This window comes from Mycteria americana, chromosome 16 (assembly GCF_035582795.1).
Source record: "Mycteria americana isolate JAX WOST 10 ecotype Jacksonville Zoo and Gardens chromosome 16, USCA_MyAme_1.0, whole genome shotgun sequence".
NCBI classification, from domain to species: Eukaryota; Metazoa; Chordata; class Aves; order Ciconiiformes; family Ciconiidae; genus Mycteria; species Mycteria americana.
The window spans coordinates 13,048,158-13,073,030 of NC_134380.1; the positions used below are offsets into that span (position 1 = coordinate 13,048,158).

Here is a 24,873-nt window from a genome sequence, read left to right on the forward strand (position 1 = left end):
CACCCTCTCTCCCGCAGGGCACCTTGGCCAGTGCTTCCCAACCTTGGTGCGAGCGCTTCTCATCGGATGGGGAAACCGAGGCACGGGGCAACTGCCCAAAGCAGAGCCCATCATCTCCCTGGCTCCCCATCACCCCACAGCACCGCTCAGTGCCGGCCCGCGCCTCACCTGTCCACGACGAAGGCAGTGGCGTTGCGGCTGACGGAGGCGGAGTGCAGCACCCACTCGCCGTCGGGCAGCTCGCGAGTCTGCACCGTGTAGTAGCGGACGGGGGAGAGCCCGTCGCTGCCCGGCTGCCAGGAGAGCAGCACGCTGCGGGCTCGCACCTCCTCCTGCTGCGCCAGCGGCTTCCCGGGGGGCTGCGGGCGGTCTGGGAGAGGCAAGGGGCTGGGAGCACCGCGGGCACGCCGTGGGCACGCGCAGCCCCCCCGCCGTGGGCTGGACCTCCCCCCCAGTTACCTCTCTTCTCCGTGGTCACCACGAGGACTTCGGCCGCCTCGCCCCAGCCCTTGCGGGTCTGTGCCGCGATGCAGAAGAGGTAGGTGGCTTCGGGCTGGAGGCCGGTGGCCGTGTACTGCCGGGCGCTGGGCTCCAGCACCTCCACGGCGGCCGCGTTGGCCGCGGTGGTGTTGAGGCGGTGGGTGACCTGGTACGCTGCGGGGAAGGGAGCAGCATGGTGGGGCTGGCGAAGGGGACGCCATCCTGGTCCCACCGTGCACGCCTCCCTCCTCCATCCCTGCCCGTGCACAGGGCCGGCAACGAGGGGTTTTTGGCTCCCTGCACCGGGGAGCTCACACACAGCCAGGGACCCAGCACAGCCTGGCGAGTGGGGAAACCCCGGCCCTGGGGGCAACGGGCTCCGAGATGCTCAGAGGATCTCAGGGAGCTGGTCTCTGCCTCCCCGTGCTGATCCCTGCTCCCACGGGACCTCTGCACCCCTCTGCAGAGCACCCCGGCGTGGCACAACCGAGATGGCTCCCCACCTACCCAGGATGATGCCGTTGGGTGCCGCAGGCGGCTGCCAGACGAGCCGCACTGAGGTGGTCCTCACTTCGGGGAAGAGGATCCCCATGGGGGGCCCAGGCACTGGAGGGGGGAGAGACGGGGTTCACCGGGGGGTGCACAAGTGTGTGCAAAGCACCAGGCCCTGTGCAAGCAGGGCTCGACCCCATGCACCAGGAGTGAGAGCCCTGGGTGTCCTGGTCGGGGGGAGAGGGATCGCCCCAGGGAACAAGGATGGGACGGGATGGGATGGGGATGGGGATGGGAACAGGGATGGGGATGGGATGGGGATGGGATGGGATGGGGATGGGGATGGGATGGGGATGGGATGGGGATGAGATGGGGATGAGATGGGGATGGGATGGGGATGGGATGGGGATGGGATGGGGATGAGATGGGGATGGGATGGGGATGGGGATGGGAACAGGGATGAGATGGGGATGGGATGGGGATGGGGATGGGAACAGGGATGGGGATGGGATGGGGATGGGAACAGGGATGAGATGGGGATGGGATGGGGATGGGGATGGGAACAGGGATGGGGATGGGATGGGGATGGGATGGGGATGAGATGGGGATGGGAACAGGGATGGGATGGCCTTAGGCACCCAGGCCCCCCCCCAGCCCATTCGGGTCTCTCTGCCCATCCAGGTGCTGTCACCTACCGTCATCCAGCGTCCGCTCGAGGACAGGGGGCTGGCTGGGCACGCCATCGCCAATCCTGGTGAAGGCCAGCACGCGGATCTCGTACAGCGTGTACTTGCCCAGCCCGCTCAGCTGGGCGCTGCGGGAGGCATTGCCCTCTGCCAGCCAGAACTGGGCACGGGCGTCTGAGTCCTTCTCCTTGTACATCACCTGCAACAGACCCCGTGTGACACGGCCGGGCAGGGCCACAGCCCCTGGGACCCCCTGGACCCCCCGGGATGGAGCAGCGTGGCCGGGCTGGCACAGATGGGCACCATCTCCTGGAGGGGACACAACCAGGGACCTGGCAGTCTGCAGGGTGATTTCCCCCCAGGGAAAGCCACGCTTCCCAGGTCTGCAGGTGAAGCTGGCAGGGCACAGGCAGGGCTGCAGGCAGGGCTGCAGGCAGGCAGAGCCACAGCGCCGGGGCTGGGATAGGTTGCTCACCTTGTAGCCCAGGATGAGGCCATTGCAGTCTGCCTCGGGGATGTCACTCCATCGGACCAGCATGCTGCTGGAGGTGGTGGCCAGCGCCGACACGTTGCTGGGGCCGGAGGAGGGCACTGGTGGAGGGATGAGAGTTGGGGTCAGTGGCCAGATCCGGCTGGGGTGGGTGCCCAGCGCCACGGGGTGGGCAGCAGTACCTGACTCCCGGGTGCGTCCCACCACCGAGTGGCTCCAGGGCCCCAAGCCGATGGCGTTGAAGGCTTGGACCTGCACCCGGTACTCGGTCCACTCCTCCAGGTCCTCGATGGTGTACTCCCGCTCCACGCGGTCGTGGATGACGTGCACTGCCGGCTGCCCTCGTCCGTCTGAGCGCGCGTGCCGGATCTTGTAGCCCACCGAGTCGGGGTTCCCGTTGTAGTCCTGCTCCAGGAGGGGCTGGCCCCAGCCAGCAGAGACGGGCACCGTCACTCCCGAGCTCCCGCAGCCACCCCAGCTCCATCCGCCCTTGGCTCCCCACCCTCCCGCCTGCCCCCATGAGCCCCGTGCCCACGGGCACAGACCCCCCCCGCCCAGAGCCGCGGTCCCCCCCTCACCATCCAGCGCAGCCACAGGCTGGTCTCACTGGCTGTCCGCAGGGTGACGTTGGCGGGTGCCACATCCGGGGGTGCCTGCAGGGTCTGGATCCTCCGGGAGGGCAGGCTGGGGGGGCTGGTGCCCACGATGTTCACCTGCCGCATGCGGAAACTGAGAAAGGAGAGGGGGGGTCACGGCGGGGGGCGAGAGGGCTCCGGTCCCCCGAGGAGGATGCCACGGCACCGTCCCGGCCACTCGCCTGTAGTAGGTGTAGGGCTTCAGGTTGGGCACCTCCATGGAGCGGGCGTCGGGCTCGTTAGCCAGCTGGTGGACGAGCCCCCACTCCTCGGCCTCGCCACCCTGGCCCACCTGCGGGATGGGAGGGGGGTGAGCTGCCTCCGGGCACCCTCTCACCCAACCTGCCCCCCCCCGAGCCACCCCATACCTGTGCCTCCACCTGCCAGCGGGAGATGGAGGTTTTGCCATCGTAGCCCGGGTGAAACTGGAGGGTGACGGAGCGGGGTCCGATGTTGGAGATGCCCAAGTTGGTGGGGGCACCGGGGAGCTCTGCGGAGGGAGGGCAGGGTGGGTGGCACCGGCCGCTCGCCCCCAGCACCGCCCGCGGCCCGCCGGCATCCCCGCAGCGCCGCGCTCACCTGGCGGCACCCCTGAGGAGATGGTGGAGGAGGAGACCTGGCCCTGGCCCTTGGAGGTCATGGCAGCCACCTCGATGGTGTAGGTGGTGAGGGCAGTGAGGCCGGTGACGCGGTACTCCAGGGTGACGTTGGGCAGGTAATGGGTCACCCGCGTGTTGGTGCGGTTGTATTCCTCCCAGGAGATCCGGTAGCCTGAAACGTGCCCCGTGCCGTCAGCCCCCCTCATCACCCACCCCGAGGAGCTGAGTGGGGCCAGGGGGAGATGCTGTGGGGTGGGAAGGAGACCAGGGGGAGATGCTGTGGGGTGGGAAGGGGACCGGGAGGAGATGCTGTGGGGTGGGAAGGGGACCGGGAGGAGATGCTGTGGGGTGGGAAGGAGATCAGGGGGAGATGCTGCAAGGGGAGATGCTGTGGGGTGGGAAGGGGACCGGGAGATGCTGTGGGGTGGGAAGGGGACCGGGGGGAGATGCTGTGGGGTGGGAAGGAGATCAGGGGGAGATGCTGCAAGGGGAGATGCTGTGGGGTGGGAAGGGGACTGGGAGATGCTGTGGGGTGGGAAGGGACCGATGCAGGCGCTGGGTACCTGCCGGTGCTCCCTTACCCGTCAGGATGCCGTTCTTCTCCAGCGGCTCCTGCCAGCTGACTTTGAGGGACGTGTCCAGGATGTCGCTGAAGCTGAGATGTCCCACGGGGCCAGGCACTGCCCAAAGACACCCAGGCTGAGCACGCAGCCACACACCCCAGGGCAGGAGCCCTCAGCACCCACGGGACCCCCGCAAGGAGCAAGCGTGGAGGGGGCTCCCCTCGGATGGGGCTTCCCGGGGCTCGGCGGCACCCCTGTTCCATATCCCCACCGGCAGCACCAGTGGGACCAAGTCCCCCGTCTCGGGGCCGCTCCCACCCTCCCTGGGAGCCGCACGTGGGCAGGGTCCATCCCGCGGAACACAGAGCCTCCCCGTACCGTCCTCGTGGGTGCGCACCAGCTGGGGGGGGCTGCGCGGGCCGTCCCCCGGCGTGGTGAAGCACAGCACCGAGGTGAAGTACTCGGCGAATTTCCGCAGCCCCGCCACGTAGCCCACGTGGACGCTGTCCTGGAAGTTGGGTCGCACCGTCACCACCGTCGCCTCGTCCTCGTGCTCCGGCTCCCAGGCAATGAGCTGCGGGAAGAAGGAGCTGGGACGCCGACGCCAGGCACCGACGTCCCCACCGTGCACATCAGTACCGCAAACACCATCCTCCAGGCACCTCCGGCCTCCTCTTATTTATTCAGAGTTGATTAAATATCAATTAACAGTGCAGGGAACACTTGACGCCTTTAACAGCGCGCGTTTACCCGTACGAGCCGATACGGAGCGCGCGCTTTGTGATTAACTCCCATTGATAACGGCGTGTAATCGCCCGCTTGCCTGCATTTAGGAGGGATGTTTGGGCATTTAATTGGTATTGTGCAAGATAGCCTATAGCAACTTAATTAAATACTAATTAGGCCCTAAAAGTACTAATCAAAAATACTAAGTGGCATTTAATAAGAATGTTAAATATCCTACTTGCTCCGGTTATCTCATTCAGCGGCAATTAAATTCCAGAACTTCTTTTGAGTGGATTAAGAAACAAGTTTAATGTTTTAATTCAATTTAATTAATGTAAGTTTGAATTAATTGCAATTTGGAATTAATTACAGAGCACGGGAGACGCCGAGCCCATGCAAGTGTTAAATCTCAGTAAATATTACTTTAACGGTCAGGCCGGAATCAATTACAACGTGGGGTTTTGGCGAGGAGGAGCCGAGGCAGCTTGTGAAGGTTGTCTGAGGAGTTTCCCCTCCCGGCTGCCCCGTTTTCAGGGAGACCCGCGGGAAGCGCCCCTCACCTTGTACCCCTGGTTGATGCCGTTGATGAACTGGGGGCTGGGGGGGTTCCAGGTGAAGCGAATGGTGGTGGAGTTGGTGGCCTCGGTCTGCACGTTCCCCGGGGGCACCGTGGGGACTGCCGGGACGAAGGGATGGCTTGCAGCGGCTCCGGCTCCATGAGGTCCCCTCCGTCGGCCCCGTGCCAGCCCCCCGGGAGCGCGGGCACCCAGGGTGGTGCCCCAAGATGCCCCTGGCTGGGCCAGCCCTGCCCTGGCTCTGCGGCCCCTGGTCGTCCCTCCCCAGCAGGTCCCGGTCCTCCTGGGACCCCCAAACCCATCCTCCTGCCATCCGTCCCCAACACCCCCACGGCACAGCCTGTCGTGGCTGGGGTGGACGCCAAACCCCTGCCCGCCCCCCGTCCCTGCCTACCTCCCTGCAGCGTCCACTCGGTCACCTTCATGCTGTACACCCCCAGGCCGGCGCTGTTGTACGCCGCCACCTCGATCTCGTAGTTGGTCCAGATGATGAGGTCCTCCAGGAGCAGGTTGTTGACGTCGGCGTTGGTGATGTTCTTGAACTGGTAGCCCACGGGCAGCCCGGCCAGGCAGTACCTGGGGACCAGGGGCCGTCAGAGCTGCCGGTGTCCCCACCAGCACCCCAGGACGCCAAGGGCGGGACACCCACGCTCCCCCGCCGGCGCCTACCGGATGATGTAGCCCTTGAGGATGCCGTTCTGGTGGCTCTCGGGGGGAGGCTGCCACTGGATCATGATGGACTGGTTGGTGCGGCCGCTGGCGATGACGTTCTGGGGGGGCGCGGAGGGGGGCTCCTCAGGCAGGGACACCCTGTGGGGGACGAGGTGAGGGTGAGCACCCAGGGTCACCGATCCCCGCAGGACCCCCGGCCGCAGCTCACCTCTCCGTGTCCCTGCTGAACTGCCCCCTGCCCACGTCGTTCACGGCACAGAGGCGGAACTGGTAGGAGCGAGCGGGGACCAAGCCCCGCACCACCACCGACGTCAACTCGGGGTCCACGCTGGCCAGCAGCACGGTCCAGGGAGCATCTGCGGGGGGAGAGGGGAGCGGCGGGGTGGAGGACCCGACCTGCAGGACACCAGGGTCCTCTGCCCGGTGGCAGGCTGGCTAATGAGTCCCGTGGTCCCCAAGCTCCCCGCAGCATCCCCTTTCCCTCCTCCTCACCCCCCTGCCCACCACCCCGGGGTGGTACCAGAGACCGGACTTTGCCCAGTGCCAGCCTAGCCGGGGCCAGCGGTGCCGGGGAGGTGGGAGCAGCCCCTTACTGTTCTCGGAGACCTCCACGACGTAGCGGAGCAGGGGGCTGTTGCCGTCGAAGGGCTTGGCCCAGGTGAGGTTGATGGCCCGTTTCTCCAGGGGGCTGAGGACGGCTACGGGGCTCTCGGGGGCGTGGGGGAGCTGCCTGGACAGGGGGGTTAGGGAGGGGGCGGTTAGGGAGGGGGCACAGCCTGGAGCACGGGGTGCCGGCGGGGTCGAGGGGGGTCTCACCGGACGCGGAGGTGGGCGCTGCGCGAGTCGTTGCCCCCGGCCGAGACCACCTTGCAGGTGTAGGTGCCGATGTCGCCCGACCAGGTCTGGGAGATGTGGAGGGTGCCCGTCTCATCCAGGCGCACCCGCAGGCCGCTCTCCGGGCTCAGCGGCACCCCGTCCTTCTCCCAGATGTACCTGTGCCGGGGGGGGGGTACCCAGGAGTCCTGGCACCCTGCAGCCCCCCACAAGGAGAGGAGGGGACCAGGGGTCCCGCCGGCGCGCCGGGGTCCCCGTGCGCAGGGCACCAGGTGGCACTGCAGGACCACCAGCGCAGGGCTGGGGACGGAAGCACCCACCATCTGCCTGCTCCCTCCCCAGGCAGCGGTGACGGCAGGCAGGCAGCCTGGGGGTGCCCGGACCCCCCCGACCCTCCCAGCCCCGTCGGACCTACCTGACGTCCACGCTGGGGTCGTGGGTGACCCCGCAGCTCATGACGGCCTTGGTCCCCTTGATGACGCTCTGGTCCTGCGGTGGGTCCGTGATGCGCGTCCTTGCTGCGGGGGGGGGGACACAGGATGAGCCACCGGCACTGCCTGGAGGGCTGTGGGGGGTGGCATCGGCAGGGGACAGCCCAAGTTTGGACCCATCCGAACCGACCAGCCCCGTGCCAGTGCCCATCCCTGGCATCCCCAGAGAGCTCCGTTCCGCACCACGCATGGTAGGAGGCAGCGTCCGGCCGGCCCTGGGGCCGAGCAGGGTCCGTCCCGCGCCGTGCACGCCGGCAGGCAGAGCCTGGCTGTGCTGGTGCGTGCTGGTGCGTGCTGGTGCGTGCCTTACCCCAGACCACCAGGTCGGCGGAGGCTTCGTCCACGCCGCGGGAGTTGGTGGCCAGGCAGGCGTAGGTGCCGGCGTCGGCGAGGTGCGCGGGGCTGACGAGCAGGCTGCCCGACTCCAGCAGGGTGAAGCGCGGGAGCTGCACCGAGCCGCTGGCCAGGATCCGCTCCCCTGGGTGACACGGGGGAGCCCCATCAGCTCCCAGCGCCCCAGCCATCGGCCGAGCCTGGTGGCCACTGAGCCCGGTGGCCACGGAGCTCACAGAGGATGCCCTGGGGCCGTGCGGGCAGGGCAGGGCAGACAGAGGGCTTGGAGGGCGGGCTTGCCGGCACCCCAGTGCCCCCAGCCCCTTTACCTTTCTGCCACGTGATGGCCGGGCGCGGAGCCCCCGAGGTCTCGCAGTTGAGGATTACGGACATGCCGTCAATCACTGTGCTGTCCTGGGGACCCCTGGTGATGTTGGGGGCGATGCCTGCGGGGCAGAGAGATGCACAGCCCCCCCTGAAGCCCTTCCCAGAGCCCAGCCTAAAGCTGACCCGCTCCCGAGGCACGGGGGGTCCCATCCGCCACGGCAGGGTTTCCCGGGGTCCCCGAGCCCCCCGTGGAGCCCAGCTGGGGGGTCCCAGGCACCTCCCACCCACTGCCCAGGCAGGGCACCCCAGGCTCCGGGGTGGGGGTGGCTGGCACCTACTGGTCACGGCCAGGTACGTGGTGGTCTGCACCTCGCCGGCCGCGTTGCGGGCGAAGCACTGGAACATGCCGGTGTCGTCAGGGACCAGCCCGCTGATCTGCAGGCTGCCGTCTGCCAGGAGCTGGAAGCGGGACAGCTTCTCCAGGCGGATGAGGGCAGCGTCCTTGTACCAGGCCATCTCGGGGGGGGGCACGCCTGCAAGAGCCGGGGCCATGTCAGGCACGGGGCCGCGGCGGCGTGGGGAGGGCGGCTGGCGAGCGGCTTACCTTTGGCTTGGCAGGGGATGGCCACCACCTTCTCCATCTCGGCCGTGATGTGCCTCTCCGGTTCCCTGACGAACTGCGGCGGCTCTGCAAAGGGAAGCTCAGCGATGGGCAGGGGGTTGCGCTAGAGCTGGGGTCCTCCAGACCCACCACCAAACCACCCCCAGTGACTCCTGCCTGTCGCTTCCCATCTCAGCCCCGGGGCTGAGACCACCCCAACTCATTGCACGCGTGGTTTGAGCTGCCCACGGCCAGGGCCTCACCCAGGACGGAGAGGTAGGCGCCCTCGGCCACGGCGGGCACGCTGCTGCTGCGGAGCACGGCTTCGCACTCGTAGTAGCCGCTGTCGCTCAGCGCGGGGTTGAGGATGGTGAGCCGGCGGCTGTAGTCGCTGATGCCGCTGGAGACGGGCACCCCGTCCTTCTTCCAGATGATGTGCAGCTTGATCAGCGGCCTGGGGGGGCCAGGAGTACGTCGAGAGCCAGCCCCAGCCCCCCTGGACCCCGCCAAATCCCCACCTCCCTCCATCCCCCAGCGCCCAGCAGCCCCGGTGGGAAGGGACGTGGGGGTGAGCTGGGGGCACCCAGCCCCGAGGCCGGGCGATGCCAACGGGGAGATGACCCATCCCCGTCCCGTCTGCCCCGCCGCTACTTGCCTGGCGTTGGCCACGCACTCCATGGTCACCTCCGAGGTCCCTGCTACCACGCTGGTGTTCCTGGGTGGGACGATGATGGTGGGTGCGATGGGATCAGCCGGGCCACCCACGTCTGGGGAGAAGGAGGCCAGAGGGACAGCCATCAGCACCCCCTGCCCCCTGCTCGGCCCAGCCCCCAGCGAGGCCGACGGGGCACCCAAAGCCCCGTGCCCACTCTGCCGGGTATGGAGAAGACAAAGGTGGCAGGGACCAAAGGGCTCTGCTCTCCCGTGGGAAGGACGGGCAGGTCCAGCCCATCACCTTGGCGTCAGGGTGCCTTCACAGCTCTCCCTAAGCCCTCTCCTCCCGTGGCACCCCAAGGCATCAGCCCGGCCCCCAGCCTGTGCGGCAGCACCGGCTGGCAGGGAGGAGGGAGAAGGGGAGTATATAAAGCAAAATGATTGCAACAATAAAAAACCCTCATGTAGGCGCTGTAAAAATGCGATCGGCTTGAAAGCTGCTGATAGAGCTGAATCCATAAACATGGGCTCCGGGTTGTTTATTGCGCACCAGGACGCCGAGGTACAGAAAAACAGATTAATGGGGCAGGAGGGGAAGGGGGACAGGCAGAGCCCTCCGCGGAAAGGGATAGCCCCCCCCGCGGAGCAGCAGGAGGGGAGATGGGATGAGGGTACCGGGAGGACTGATGCCACTTTGGGGCACCTCCCCTGGCATGGGCTGTCACCACCTGAACGGGGGCCGGGGGACCCTCGGCCAGGTCCTGCAGGGTCCAAGGGGACCGGAGGGACAGGGCCACCGGGCTTTCCCCCAGGCGGGGGCTGATCCGGAGTAGCGGGGGCTGAGAGGAGAAGGCGGGCAGGAGCGGGGCAGGGTGTCCGGCAGCAAAGCCGCTCCCGTTGGGGCTACGTTGCACCATCCCATCCCGCAGCCCGGTCCCAGGGCACGGCCAGATCCAGCCCGGGCGGGGGGACGGAGGGGGAGGCTCTGCCCGTGGCACAATTAGCGCCTGCAGCACAGCCCAAAGCGCCTAAATAAATTTTGAGGCGGCTGAACTGTTAAGTCAGCAGAAGCCGGAGCCTCCGAAGAGATTTACTGCAAATTAAACTTGGGGGCGAGCCAGGCGGCACAGGGGGAGCGGGGCCGGGGGGGTAATGCCCCCCGCACTCACTGGCCACGGTCAGCGTGATGGGCTGGCTTGTCTTGTTGTCCCCGTTCTTGTCGTTCACCGCCTGCACGTAGTAACGTCCCGCGTCCGGGGCCACCGTGGAGAGGATGACGAGGGTGTTCTCCAGCGTGATGGCGCTGCGGGGGCGAGCGGGCGGTGTGAGATGGGGATGCGAACCCAATGGGGACACTGACGCAGCGAGCTGGGACCCTCGTTCCCCCACCCAGCACCCACGCTGGCCCTGGGGCACCCACACGGGACGGGCACGACCCCCAGCCTTCCTCCCGCCTGCCCCAGGCACCGGCCCCGGGACAGGGGCTCGGCTCGGCCACCGGCCCCAAGCAAGAGCCGGGACTGAGCCCCACTCCCCCCCCGTGCCAAGCGGAGCACGTCGGATGGTGCAGATTAATAGGACTTTTTTTTTTTTTTACGGAACTATCTAATCTGCTGGAAACATAAAATGGTTTGGGGAATACATTTTTACCATTAAATATGAGATAAAGCAGTTTTATCTCCTCAATCCTGCTTTGCAAATAGAAAGGAGACCAGTTCAATTCCTGCATAATGTGGGTTACAAATTCAATTCCCGCACGCTGCCTCTGCCAGCGCCGGGCTCGCTGCTCCAGCGGCGCCGGGGCCTGCTGCAGCCCCACGGGGACGCTTGCACACGCGTGTGTGCCATGCCCGGCTCCGTCACGCCGGCTACCGCCCCGGCACGTGCCGTGTCCCTTTCGCCCACCTTCCTGCCTCTTATTTTCATTTTTTTAAAAAATTCATTTCCCCAGTGACAAACAGAGCCATCAGTCGCCAAGCCTGTCTCCGGGTTTTAGCACGATGTGCTCAAGACGTCCGTTATTGCAAGGACAACGGCAGCCGAGGGAAACGCAGCCCCTCCGGATGCTGGGGGGGTGCTGGGGGGGTGCTGGGGGTACTCACATGCGGCTGCTGGGGGAGATCTTCCGGCCGTCGCGAAACCAGGTGACCTGGGGCTGGGGGAAGCTGGCGATGCGGGGCGCGCGGATGACGGCCGCCTCCCCGTGGGACACGCTCTGCTGCGTCTCGCTGTCCTCGAAGCTCCCCATGTCTGCAAAACACGCGGGAGAACCGTGTCAGGGGCTGGGGAGGCACCGGCAACGTGCCCGGGGACCCAGCAGGGTCCGGCCGGGGAGCAGGCTGGAGGCTATGGGGATGGGCTTCCCCAGGGGATGCAGAGGGGCTGCCCTGGGGTCCGCTCTCTGCTCCCCTCCTCGGCTGGGGCAGCTCGGCTGGCAGAGGCCGTGGGACGGTGGTGGGGTAGCTCAGACCCCGCGGGCTGCTCCCGCGTGCCCGGGGCTGCGCTCACCCCAGGATCCGTCCCTGCAGTACCTGGAGCCGCACGGCCCCGTTGCCTGCACGCCAGAGCAGGGACCCCTGCCCACGCCTCCCCCACCGAGGACGGGGTGCAGCCGCAGCGAGGAGGGCTCAGCCCCAGCGCTCCCCGACATCTCTCCCTGCCCCAGCCCACGGCGCAGTGCCGGGAGCATCCCGGCACAACCTTGGCTCTGCGGGCAAGGCTGGGGCACCCGCCGCCTCCGTCCTGCCCGGCCGTTCGCAGGCTGGAAGTGCACAGCGGTTGAGGAAAGCAGAGCGAAGCAGGATGCGTGAAGAAGGGGGGGCAGGGGATTTTTATTGACTTCCCTTAATTGCTGTAATTAAAAACATGTAAAGAATCTTTTTTTAACGACTTTGCCATTAGCATTAGTTGTTAGCACAGCTGCCTTATTAATTTCTCATTAGCTTCCTGATTTGTCATTGCTCCTCAGGAAGGTGTTTAAGGGATGGGACCGGGGGCATCCCGGAGGGAAGCAGTGACAGAGAGGGGCAAGTCCCCCGGGGCACAGAGTCAGCGTCCCGGGCCCCAGCACCCTCCTGTCCTGCTTAAACCCACCGTGGAGCCTCTGCCTCACCCCCCGGCGCAGACCCCCGAGGTCTGACCCATCCTGTTCAGCTCTGCTTGTTCGCAGGATCCGTGCCGAGCCACCAGCCCGGCTGCCCCTGCTCCCACGCTGACGGATGCGGCCGCCCAGCCCCGCGCGCTCCTGTTTGCTTTCGGTAACGATTATAAACGGTGTTTGCTTTACGCGCTCCACGCAGCTGGGGAGGAGCGGGGCTGCTTTCACACTGCAAAAGCGTTTCACCCCTCCAGCAAGCCGGGGACGCCTGCCCGGACACGGTGCTGTGGGTTTCCTGGCCCCAGTGCTCTCTGCCCGCACCCCACGCTCTTCCCCGTCCGTGGGGTGCCCCCCTGCACCCCCAACCACCGCGGCCTGAGCGGGCAGCGGGAGCAGCAGAGGCAGCAACAGCCCCGTCCCCGCCAGCGTCGCCCCAGGGATGCTCCGGGCTCGTGTGCCGGCCATGGGCTGCCCCACTGCCCGAGCCGTCCCGCAGCACCATGGGGCTGGGTGTCCCCAGCCAGTCCCCCGCCGAGCGGGGCTGTCACTTACAGGCCACCTGCACCTCGGTCTGGCGCTGCAGCAGGGCTCCCATCCGGTTGCGGACGATGCAGCGGTAGAAGCCGGCGTGCGTGCGGTCCAGCGATGTGATCATGTACCTGCGGGAGAGGAGGCACCTCAACGCATGCCGTGACCGACCGCCGTCCACCCCAGTGGCAGGGAGGGGCAGCCAAGTGCCCGCCACAGCCCCCAGCAGAGGCTGCAGGTCCTACATCAGCCCCCCGTTTACTGCGGGGCAGCAACCCCTGCACCGGGCGCCAGCTCCTTCCCCAGGGAGCAGCTGCTGGAGGTGTGCGTGCACGCGTGGGCACGTCTGTGCAAGCACATACGTGTGCACACGCGTGCACGCTGGGGAGACAACGCGGCGTCCCTCGCTGCCGCAGAAGGACTTGGGGCCACGCACACAGGAGGTGCTTTCACCACGCCACGCACGTGGCATGAGCCGGTGGCCGTCACCCGCCCGGTGCGGGGGGTGGACGGTGACTCACCGCGGTGAGCGGGAGGCACTGGGCAAGTGGCTTCGAGCCGTCAAAAGCAGAGGCGGCTGCCAGGGACCTGGCACCCGCTGTCCCGACCCCTGCGCCGAGCCCCGGCAGCGCGCGGCAGGGGCACGCCGGGGTCTGCCGGTGTCACTCCACCTCGGCCCTGCACGCGGCTGAGCCAGCGCCGCTCTGATTAGCCGGGGCTGAGCCACCTTATCATCCCCAGCGCCCAGCCGCTGCTCTTATCAGCCGCCAGCGCCATCAGCTGATAAGCAGATAAAGGAACTAACCACGTCTGGACTCGCCCACCGTCCCGAGCATCGCCCCCGTCCCCAAGCCAGACCCCGCTGCCACCAGACCCCCCCCCCCTCCCTGAGCAGTCCCCACTCCCAGAGGGATGCAGGCGCTCCTGCTCCATCACCCCCCAAAATGGGCTGGACCCCCGCCACGGTCTCGCAGGCTGGTGACCCTGGGGTGGACGGGCAGGCACCGCAGCATCACCTTCCCCGATGGGAAGCGCTCCGAGATAAAGCAGTAAGGGAATAAATAAGCAAGCTCGGCCCTCCTCGCCCAAAATCTAATCTTGCATTAAAACATGCCGCGGGCTGTTTCAGCAGAGCTTTGTTTGTTCTTTTGATAAGTGAGCGTAAATTAAACTTTCATAAGACACGAGGAGCACGTTCCCTCTGCCGGGAAGCATGGCGGGCCCCCGTGCCCACCTTCCCCGGCGCAGGAGATGGTGCCGGGGACACGGGGCTCCCGCCTCGCCCGGTGGCACCACCGAGCTGGGACGGGCACGGCGGGGCTGGCATCAAACCTGCTGCCACCCACCCACGTGGAGTGCCGGGGGTCGGCCGTCCCCGCGGGAGAAGGGAGGATGCCCTTTGGGAATGAGTCCTTGAGTGTCATGGCTGATATTTAAAAATGATCCCCGGAGGCTTTAAATAAGATATTTCAATTCCACGGAGCTGTCAGGAACTGATGCGGACACCAGGAATAATGGGCCCGCTCTCCTTGTGGTGTCCTCGTTCATAAATCACACGCACACACCGTGACTCCCAAACACACACGTGCACGGGGATGGACAGACGGACGGACGCTCGCTGATGCTCACCTGCCGAGGGGCACGCACGGTCCCCGCAGACAGACCCCCCTGTGCACCCCCTGCCACGTCCTCGCTGCCACGTCCCCTCCGAACCCTCGTCCTGGGAAGGGGCCGGTGCGAAGACCCCGGCGCAGCCCGTGAGCTGCCCCGCGGCACCCGAACCCCCCCCACCCTCGGGGCTCGCACGCACCCACGCACGAAACACCCGCTGGCGCCCAGCCCCGCTGCAGCGCCGCGTCCCCGGGCGCTGGGAGCCGGGGGCTGGGGCACCTCCGTGGGCGCGGGCAGCCTTCGCCCCCCCGATGGGGACACCCCTGCAGCCCCAATTACCAGGACCTCGTCCCCGCGCCACCGGAGCTGGAGGAGCTATTGAGGAGCTGAGCTTTTGCACACACCTAAGCCGCTGAAAATAGCCCAAAGAAAGGAAATCAATTACCAGGCGCAGCCTGGCCTGCAGTCATTAACCAAACGCGAGCAGAGACTTTGTTCTCCGCTCCGCTTCCATGGAGGCTTTTAGCCAAGATCGCTCTGATTTGATTTCCTTCCCCATCACGCCTGGCTGTAAGGGGAGGGTAACCGATTTCACCCCCTCGCAGCGGGACGCGCTGCGGGCAGGAGGAGGGGTGAAGCGTGCAGCCCCGCACCCCACACAGCCCCCCCCGGTTTGAGCAAGCAGGAGCGGCCACGAGCCGTGGCCGTGAGCCATGGCCACGGCTGCTCCTCCGTGGCCAGGAGCTCCCGGCTCGTCCGTGCAAGCAAGTGGCTCCTCCGCTTGGGACCGATCCTGCCACCCGGTGCCCGCGGGCACTGCCCCAACCGGGTCGCTTTGCCCATCCACCGGCCCGGAGGCGCATTTTGCACCGCTCGAGCCGGGACGGAGGTCTGGCCGCGCTCCCGGCACAGCCCTTGCTGCTGACTCCGCTGTTTCAGGAGCTCGTTTGGTTTGTTTTTAAAGGAGGAGGTTGACAGGGCATTGTCTGTGGGGAAAAGCACTTCGGAAGCGAGGAGCGACCCACGCGTCAAAAAAATGCACTGATGGAAAAACAGCAGCGGTCTCCAGGCTCGGTCAGGAAGCGGCTGTGCCACGCTCGGCCCCGGGGTCAGGAGGGGGCTCCGGAGCCAGAAGCTCCGTGCCGGGGGACCGGCGGGTTTGCAGAAGCAGCCGGCCAGCGGAAGGCTTTGGCACCGGCTCGACCTGACAGATGGATGGGCTGCACGTCGGGAACGACGACCTCCCCACCCATCCACCCGGCAGCTCCCTCGCAGCGAGGCGAGGCGGGGCACAACGCCGCGATCAGCCATAACCCCCCTCGCCGTGCAACCCCGGCGAGGCGCCGGTAGCGCCGATACGCTCGGCACGCCGGGCTGCGCGCACCGCCTTGTTATTGTAGGGTCGCTCACGGTGCCGCCAGGGCCCTGCGCTCCGGCAGAGCGATGGCCCAGCCTTGGCTGATGCTGGCGGCTCTATTATTGTAGGGTTGCTGAGAAGCGTGGGGCTGACGCTGCCGAATTATTATTAGATTGAGGGGGTGGAGAGGGGCCGGGAAAAGCATCAGCCAAAGCATTTGATCCATCAAATTGAAAGCCAGAAGAGCGCAGAAATCTGTGCGGTTCTTCCAATGCCGCCCAGTAACAGCAACAGCTGGATTGGATTTTGGATATGAGCACATTGGCACAGTCCCCTTTGATTAATATCCTGTATAACGACTAATTAATTCTAGAGGGGACATGTATTTGAATAGTTACTGTGCGATAATGAAATGTCAAGTGAGCATTAAAACACACTTAGCAAAGGTTTAACGACTCCCAGCATCTGAGCCACGCGCCCCAGCACCTCCACCCGCACCCGGCCGCGGCGCTGGGCTTCCGCTCAACCTGGTTTTAAATAACCCTCCTGGTATTTCATCAGCCCCTGGTAGCTGTATTACTGGATCTCAGTTCGCTCCTCATTGGAAAGGGCTCTGTTTCGACACACGTGGCCGGAGCCGTCGCCTCTCCGCTTGCCAGAAGTGCTTTCCTTTGGTCAGGGGAATTCGGCAGGCGCCGGCAGCCCTGTAAATCGCCACCTCAACTGGCCCTGCCAGAACAATGAGCCGTTTAATAATTAATGCCCAGGTATTAATCTGCCGCCTTCCTGCGGAGCAGGGAGGGGAGCGAGCGCCCAAGCCTCAATCCGTGTTGCAGCATCCGGAGGGCTCCAGCGCGTCCCTCGCCGGGAGATCGGCCACCGCCACCGCCCAGCTCAGGTGACACCTTCGGGTCTGAGAGCCTTCCGCCCGTCTCCTTCCCGTGGCTGCCTGAGCCCACGTAAGGTCCCGGCAAGGAGACCCCCTCCATCGCCTTCCCCCCACGTGCCTCCTGCCGGCCCCGATGCCCGCGTGGCTGCCGGGCACCGCTGCCCCGCGCCCGGCCATCGCTGCCGCTTGCTCAAGCCAACCTCCCCGTGTCCCCCTCAAAGCCAAACAAAGCACAGGGAAAGGCAGGAGGCTTCACAGCACCAGCAGCACCAGCAAAGCCCACCCCGCGCTGCCCGTTACCCGCTCGGCGCTGCCTCACCGGCACTCCCGGGGGCTTTGCCGGGAGCAACCCACGCTGCCACGCAGCAATGCCAAACACGAAGCCGGCCAGGCTGGAGCCACAGGCACCAGGAGCTCACCGCTGGGCTCCCACTGAGCCTGGCTAATCCCTCTGATGTTCATCAGCTTCCATTAATTAAATTATTGGATGGCAATCAGGTCCCCAGGGGAGAGGGCTGTGCTTCACACCTGGGCTGGCAAAGAGCTGGTCCAGCCGGAGCAGGGACGCGCTCCCAGCGAGCAGCGTCACAGGCTGGGGTCCCAGCGGGGAGCCAGGGGTGACCTGCCCCGTTTGTCCCCAGGTCTGTGTTTTTGAGAGGGTCCTGGCTCTGCGTTTTCCATAATTTGGGAACAACGTACAGGTATCAAACGGCTGGGGGCCCTCAAAGGCCGTAAAGGCTTGGTGGGGTCCCGCGGGTGCAGCATGCCATGTCCCCTGCATCCCTGGGGGGCACGGACCCCAAAACATCCCAACCCAGCGAGGGGGGATCGAAACAGCCCCGAATCTGCCCCTCCTCGGTGAGCCCACGCAGGGCAGCTCCTGCCAACCCTCCCCACGCAGGGGAGCGGACAGGGACACCACGTGCTGGAAGCCAACCCTGGGGCTCGCGGGGCCTTGGGGCTGCGGTTTGCCCGAGAAACCCAGGGCAGGGCCGGGAGGATGAGTCGTGCCAATGCTGTTTCGCTGCGGTGAGCACCGCGGCGGCGAAGCCAGCAACTGTCGGAGACGTAATTACACTTTCCCGGGTTCCGAGCTCCCGGCAAAGGGGAGCTGGGCTCTTGGGAAGAGGCGGAGGATCCTTTAGTAGCTGCTGGGCTCCCACACCAGCTGCGGAGGGACGTGGGGAGAGGAAAGAGGGCTGATTTAGTAGATACAAGATGCATCTCTACGGATGGGAGTCTGTCCAGAGGTAATCTATGTGTAAGGTAATTTCCGAAGGCAGCAGGACTCGATGCAACCCTTAATAGGACAATCTCATGTGATAAATTACCAGACCCAACTAATCTGCATGTTAAATTTCTTGTATGAGAAATAAATATCTTCAATTCACCAGAGAAGCGCTTTCCTTCCGAGGATTTCATTAAAGACATCAAGCTGCCTGATTTGCATGTTATGATTCCTCGTACGAGAAGAAGTCAGGCTCCGGAGAGCTCGCAGGAGAGCCCGGCACTGGTGAGATTATGCACGGAAAAAACAGAGCTGGCCCTGGAGAGCACAGTGCCAGCGTGCCAGGGCACGGGAGCGGAGCACGCCAGCAAGCCTCCGCCGCCCGCCCTGCCGTCACCTTAACGAAGGCCACAACGGGCATCGGAGGGGACGGGGTTTTGCTGTGGGGGTCCCTGGGCGCGGGAGGCAGCTGGGGTCCCACGGGAGAGCTGTCCCCACGCACCCCACACCAGCGGCAGCCAACGGAGGCAGCAAGTGGGTGAAGACAGGCTGGTCCCTGATCCCCCCCCAGTCCCCGGGGACGCTGCCGGGGGGGGGGACGGGTCCATGTGCACACACCGAGCCAGGCCGGTCCCCGATCCCGCGCAGTCCCCGGGGATGCTCCCGAGGGGGGATGGCTGCACGCACACACGGAGCCAGGCCGGTCCCCGATCCCCCCGCGATCCCTGATCACGCTTGATGCCCAGGGATGCTCCTGAGGGAGGACGGCTCCGCGTGCACATGGAGCCAAGCTGGCCCCCGATCCCCCCGCGGTCCCCGGGGATGCTCCCGAGGGCTCGGCTCCACCCGCACGCAGCAGCACTGCCTTGGCCCTCGCCAGCTCGGGGCCGGGCACCTGCCGAGCCCGCTCCCCACCTGCCCTTCGCCGCACGCCAACGAGTCGCTCCGGTGGCAAGCTGGCGGCTGAATCGCTGCGGGAAGGAAAGGGCGGTCGCCATGGAAACACGCTGCCAAACTGGGAGAGCGGCTCCTTCCCTTAAAACGCGGCGCGAGCTTGGCCGACCAACGGACGAGGATGAACCAGAGCAGCTCGCGGTTAGCACGGGGCCGAGGGGACACGAGCCCCGGCCCACAGGCCCCGGAAAAACGGGTAAAACGCACAAGGGGGATAGCAGCCGGCGGTGCCGGCGGGACGCCCTGCCGCAGGAGGGGATTTGGGGAGGAGCGGCGAGGACGCCGAAACGCTCGGTGACACGCCGTCCTGGCCGGGAACCGCAAGGTGATGCCACAAAGCCCGGCCGGCTCCCTGGGCACGGCCCCGCTGCAGCACGTGGCCCCGCTGCAGAGCACGGCGCGTCCTGTCACGGGCACAGCCAGGCCCCGGGGAAGGTCCCTCCTGTCCCCGGAGTGGGGACGCGCCGGGGGAGCACGTGCCAGCCCCGAGCTGGGGGCGACTGGCTGCACCCCGCATCCCTCACCCCCGCTGCCGATGCACCCACAGCCGTTCCCGGCCCCGGCACGGACAGGAGCATCCCTGATCCTCCCCGGCCATCGGCACCAGCCCTCCCCTGTCCAAGGATTACTCTGTTTCTAAACTCGTTAACTTTTAATTACTACCTTCCCACTGCCTGAGCAGGCTGGCTCCGTGCCACCGACATCTCTATTAAAATTCCATTTCTGCCCATCATAACTAATCTTGGTACTTCGCCTTCCTCACCGGCAGCCTTCAATTCCAGGCAAGACGTCCAAACTCTCACCTCAACACGTTAAATCCCTGTGGAGACCCAGGGACAGTCGGCGCACGCCGGGCAGAACGCAGCCGATGCCAGCAGGTTGCGTCCTCGCCGCGGAGAGGGCGGGTTAAAGCCAGGCAGCGATTTGCGTAGAGGCCGTTTGCTTCATTAGCTGCGCCTGCGTTTGTTTGGGTTTTCCCCACGTTCTTGTTTATTTTCTCACTTCCTTCTTTAATCCTTTCTGGCTGGATTCTGGAGCCGGGGCCCGGGGCTCCGGGGAAAGGGAGTCACCTTGGCGCAGGGACGCAGGGACGCAGGGCTCCAGAGCTGCCAGGCATCCCCGAGCGGAGACACGAGCGCTGGCCCCTTTGCTACAGAAGGGTAAACTGAGGCACAGAGCAAACCCAGGAGCAGAGCCAGGAAAGGAAGCCAGGAGTCCCCGTTCTGGGTTTGGAGGTGCCCCCCAGGCACCCCGACCCACTCCGAGGATGGGGCAGAGCCCAGGGTCGGGCTCCTGACGCCTTTCTCCTGCCTGGGGTGGGTGGCTCTGCCCCAGCGCTGTGCGGCTGCCCTGGAGGAGCCCCTGCACGGGCTCCGCGTCCCCCCGCCCTGCTGTCACCACCGTCCCCACGATCCCACTTAAGGGTCGACATTTTGCATTGTTCCCGCTGCAGCCAGCGTGACTCCTGACAGGCGTGAGCTGTGGGAATCGCAGGGCTCAACAGGTCTCTGAGCTTCGACACCGGGGCTAGGGACAAGGGACCCGTCCCACGGGGCGCCCAGCGCTGACGCAAACACGCAGCACCGAGCCCGGGGCATCGGGGCATCGCAGAGCCGCAGCCACCGCGGCTTAGTGGGGCACAGCCCCCAGGGTCCCCAAGGGTGGCCACTGCTCCAGCACCCAGCATGGCACCGCGCTGGGGAGGGGACCCAGCACGGCACACGGTGCCGGGGGGGGGGGGACGGGACGTCACCCAGCCACGTTGCCTGCGTTCCTGGCACCCCGGAGCAGCCCCGCGTTGCTACAGCAACACGAAGCCCTTGGATTCAATGCCTTTAAACGGGGAACGGCTTGTCTCGGGCTGAATTATTGATTAAAACAGAGAGGATGACACACACAGACAGAAGAGACGGCGAGAGGTGCCCAGCTTGCTTTAAAGGCGAGCTCCAAGCGGGCAGTGACGTGGGGCCGGCTGCTCCGTGGCAAGATTAACGGGCGCACGGGGCTGGATGCCCGAACCCGGGCATTCTCTCACGCTGCCCTTTCTTGCTCCTTCCCCGGGTCGGGCCATTCTCGGGGAGCCACGAGCCGGCCGTGATCTGCGGCCCGGTGTTAATCCCACTCTGTGCAAATGCCTCCTCCCCAGCGTTGACCTGCTTAAATCCACCGTTTGCTCTCCAAACAGAGGCGGCAGCTCCCGGCACGCTAACTGCTGCCTCCGCGCCGCCCGCCTCCCCGGGATGGCATCCCCTCGCAGGGGGACCAGCAATGCCTGCCGCGCCGCGGCGGCTGCCGGCAGGGACCGGCGTGCCGGGCAGGGTTGGTCCCGGACGCTCGGCGGCCAACACGGTGGCGGGGACTCACCGGTACTCCAGGGAGAACTTGGTCAGCTCCTGGCTGTTGTGCAGCCACTTGAACTCGAGGGGCCAGCTGCCCTCCGCCATGCACGTCAGGACCAGGCGGTTCCCCTCCAGGTGGACCTGGCTCCGCACCGGCTCCGTCTTAAAGTACGGGGAGACATCGTCTGCGGAGAGAGAAGGGAGAGGGAGTGAGAACCATGAGCTGCCCCACACTGGCCCCGTGAACCCCATAGCCTGCCAGCCCCACAGCATCGGGACCACTTCATCATGGGCAGGACCATCGCTCAGCAGCACTGGGCATGGGGATGCCGGCGGCCACCTGCCCGTCCCCGTCCTAGCCACGGCCCCCAGACCCCTCCACTGGCCATTTTTCCCCCCCTGAGCCATTTCACAAGCCTATCGACAACAGCTTAGCCCATCTAGGGTTTATCTGAGCTGCTTGCTTTGCTTTATTCCCGGCTGCCTTCGCAGCGTTTCAGAATCACCGAGCTTTTAACTCGGGGGGTGAAGGGGGCGGAGGGGCTGGGAGCGGAGCGAGACATAAACACTTACTCCTCTCCTGTTTTATTTGCTAAGTAAAACCATAAATCGAAACACACAGCTCCATTTTCTGCTTAACAAATGGAAGCCCTTTTACTTCAAAGACACATTCATATTCCCCAGCAGCTTTCAAGTGCGCTTTCAATCACGGCTTTGGGTTTTTTCTTTGGGGTAGGGCTTTTCTTTCTTGTGTGCGCGAGCTGAATTCCTGCCACGGCTCTCCGCACCGTGAGCCGGCACCAAAGCAGTGCTGGTGCCCGTGGGCTCAGCCTGCTCCAGTGCCCGACCAGTGCCACGAGTTTGCAGGAGCTCAGAGGCACCCAGACACCGCCAGACCTGCACCGGGGGTCCCTCTCCTCTCCTCTCCTCTCCTCTCCTCTCCTCTCCTCTCCTCTCCTCTCCTCTCCTCTCCTCTCCTCTCCTCTCCTCTCCTCTCCTCGCTGGCGGGGCCCGGCTCCAGCACACCCTGGGTGCCTGCCTGCTGCACCCACATGGAAATGCCCATCTGATTTACACCCGGCTTGCCTTGTCCTGCCTGTCCCCGGGGTGGGCACGGTGGCACTAAATGCCAAGCAAGTCGTTAGGCAGGGAAGGAGCAGCTCGCGGCTCCTTAATTTAATCCTCCTCTCCGACCTTCAGCAGCGCTGGCTGGCGCGGGCAGCCCTCGTCCCAGTGTCCCTGCCCCAGGTCCGGCTGGATCCGGGCATCGGGGCACCTCGCCAAGCTGGCGTGGGGCACCGGGGCCGAAGCCTGCAGCAGCCCAGCTCCCCGGCAAGCCCCAGACGCCGCGAGGGCAGAGGGGTGCCCGCGGGCACCGTGTCGGCTCGGTGCCCCGACCGTGGGATTTGGCACCAAGGGCAGCTGGCTGCGAGCCCGGCCCGTGGCCGCGTGGTTGCCCAGTCCGGAGAGCTTGTGGCAGCCCTGTGGCGGCCGAGCTGCGGCTTTCGGGATGCCCAAGGCGTGAGGGACACACGTGCCACTGGGGCTGACCGAGCCAGGCTCGCGGGAACGTCCAGGCACAGGATCCGTGCCCGTGCACGGCGTGTGCCACCTCTGCACGTGTGTGCACACGCGTCCCCACCGTGGCACGGCAGGAGCTTGACCTGCAATGCCGGGGCTTCGCCCACATCGGGCCGGAGACTTGTGGGATTACCGCAGCCCCCGGCTGGGGCCGTGGCACAGCCAGACACCAGCTCCGAGCCAAACACCTCCTGCACGAAACCAGTAAATGGGCCAGGGACCAGACCGGGGGTCCAGCCGGGCTAGATGCAGCCGATGCATCACTGCAGCGAGGACCCACGGCAAAAGGGGCTGATCCCCAGGCACCGGCAGTGGTCACGCATGCACGGGCCGCGCCGGACACCGCGGGACCGCAGGGCTGTGCTGCTGGGGCCTGGCTGAGCGCTCCGGCAGCACAGCGGGACCGAGACCCAGCGTGTTCGGTGCACCCCCGCACTGAGCCCAGCACCCAGTGTTTGGGAGGTGTTTGGGAGGCAGGGTGCTCCTGGCGCACCTTCCCCGGGGCCCGCGCACATTTGCATACATCCTAATTTGATTTTAAGCAGCTAAGGCTCATCGTGCTTTGAAGCGCCCGAGCCATCTGTTCTGCATTAAGGGGTGAAAAACGGCGCAGAGGAGGAGAGGCGGCTCCTAATTCCACTATTGATCGTGCAATCGTTATCCACCCGCGAAGGTCACGGCAGCCGCCTCGGACCGAGCGGGTCCCCTGTCCCCGCTCCCCACCAGCTCCTCTGCTCCCCTGGAAAAACCGAAACCACCCCAGCCGCAGGCAGGGGACAGCGGGGCTGGGGGTCCCGCGCGCACTGGGCGTCCCTTGCAAGGGGCGAAGGTGGCATCGAGCTCTGGCCGCGCTCCCCCGAGGCGGCCGCATCTGAAATCCCCATTCCCCTGGCTGGCCAGTACCCGGCAAGGGCGGCCGCCTCGGCGCCCCGCGCCCCACCGGGGACCCCAGCCCGGGTCCAGGGGCCACCACCCTTGCCAGGAGGAACCCAGGGAGGGGAACACGGCTGGTTTAGTGCCGATGCCTCCAGAGATGCCTCCAGGAACGAGACAGGCTGTTCCCGGTGTTCACCTGCCCACCAGCTCCCCGGTGGCTGCCCACGCCGGCTCCCACCTCCAGCATAATGTGCCGCGGCTCGGAGTGAGGAGAGGAGGGTGGGGGGCCCTGACGCCGAGCAGCGCTGCAGCCCCTCGCACCCCAGCCCCTCCCGCAGCCCCCCCTGCCTCGGTTTCCCTCTGCTCCCCGGCACACCGGCAGCACGTGGCATCTCAGCTCTGCTCCCAGCAGGCCGGGGGGAGCTCCTCTCTCCCACTGTCCCGGCAACAGGACAGACCACGGCACCACCAAACCCGGGGTGCGCAGGGGTGCCCACCCCCTCACCGCCCCACCACAGAGCCGGCACGGACGGGGGCTGCGATTCCCCCGGTCCTGGACCCAGCGGGAAGTTTCCCGGTGCGTGACAGCCACGTCCCCCCCAAACGAAGGGTCATTACTGCTAATTCTGCCGCTCCCCCATCTGTTGTGACTGTTTACACTCCACTTGCTAATTAGAGACTAATTAGTCGGTGCAGAAATTCATCACTTTCCAAGCATAGGCGGCAGCAAGAGGCGTCCCTGGGAACATCTGCACATCTGCCGGCGGCGCGGGCCAGTGCTGAGCTCCCCAGGGCCACCGGCCGGGTGCCGTGCCGTGCCGTGCCAGCTCTGTCAGCCCAGCACGGTCCCCTCCGTGCAGAAAGGTGCCGCCAAACCGTGCTGTCCCCATCCTGCCTGCACCGGTCCCCGCAGCACCGGTGACCCCGGGGCTGAGCCCCGCTGGGGACGCTGCCTCCGGGCTGAGCCGCTCCAGCCGAGCTGCCGGTGGTGATGGATGGGATAAATGGGATGCCGAGCGCTGGCAACAGGGAAGGGGGACAGGAATGGGGACGACCCCGGCTCTCTCCCTCCACCGCCGATGCCATTTTAATGCCAGGGCCTTGCAAGGCACTAATCCTGCCTAATGGGATCAAAATCTTTGCCCCCGCACTTTATTTACATAAGGGCCGCCGGGAGCTGGGTCTGAGCCCGGTGCATTAGTGCCGGGGAGGGGTGCGGATGTAGGGCAGGGGGCCCCAGACTCGCTGAAAGAGC

The 24,873-nt window shown here is 65.9% G+C and overlaps 2 protein-coding genes across 3 annotated transcripts in view; one reads left to right on the forward strand and one right to left on the reverse strand.

The window, feature by feature from the left end:
* RPL38 (ribosomal protein L38) overlaps positions 1-24,873 on the forward strand; it is a 250,828-nt gene that overhangs the window by 140,322 nt on the left and 85,633 nt on the right. The gene's annotated exons all lie outside the window — the stretch shown is intronic.
* SDK2 (sidekick cell adhesion molecule 2) overlaps positions 1-24,873 on the reverse strand; it is a 52,978-nt gene that overhangs the window by 9,449 nt on the left and 18,656 nt on the right. For both annotated transcript variants that reach the window (XM_075518756.1, XM_075518757.1), the window contains exons 2-30: positions 21,187-21,346; positions 12,808-12,914; positions 11,261-11,408; positions 10,328-10,461; positions 9,160-9,271; positions 8,768-8,958; positions 8,508-8,591; positions 8,242-8,436; positions 7,906-8,022; positions 7,554-7,721; positions 7,168-7,270; positions 6,735-6,911; positions 6,512-6,648; positions 6,127-6,274; positions 5,916-6,056; positions 5,641-5,822; positions 5,232-5,347; positions 4,324-4,519; positions 3,964-4,062; positions 3,363-3,554; positions 3,152-3,273; positions 2,966-3,075; positions 2,727-2,877; positions 2,331-2,568; positions 2,134-2,249; positions 1,668-1,857; positions 988-1,086; positions 460-654; positions 169-370 (exon numbers count right to left, since the gene is read on the reverse strand). In XM_075518756.1, the coding sequence (XP_075374871.1) occupies positions 169-370; positions 460-654; positions 988-1,086; positions 1,668-1,857; positions 2,134-2,249; positions 2,331-2,568; positions 2,727-2,877; positions 2,966-3,075; positions 3,152-3,273; positions 3,363-3,554; positions 3,964-4,062; positions 4,324-4,519; positions 5,232-5,347; positions 5,641-5,822; positions 5,916-6,056; positions 6,127-6,274; positions 6,512-6,648; positions 6,735-6,911; positions 7,168-7,270; positions 7,554-7,721; positions 7,906-8,022; positions 8,242-8,436; positions 8,508-8,591; positions 8,768-8,958; positions 9,160-9,271; positions 10,328-10,461; positions 11,261-11,408; positions 12,808-12,914; positions 21,187-21,346 (4,330 nt within the window). The remainder of the gene's footprint in view (positions 1-168; positions 371-459; positions 655-987; positions 1,087-1,667; positions 1,858-2,133; positions 2,250-2,330; positions 2,569-2,726; positions 2,878-2,965; positions 3,076-3,151; positions 3,274-3,362; positions 3,555-3,963; positions 4,063-4,323; positions 4,520-5,231; positions 5,348-5,640; positions 5,823-5,915; positions 6,057-6,126; positions 6,275-6,511; positions 6,649-6,734; positions 6,912-7,167; positions 7,271-7,553; positions 7,722-7,905; positions 8,023-8,241; positions 8,437-8,507; positions 8,592-8,767; positions 8,959-9,159; positions 9,272-10,327; positions 10,462-11,260; positions 11,409-12,807; positions 12,915-21,186; positions 21,347-24,873) is intronic.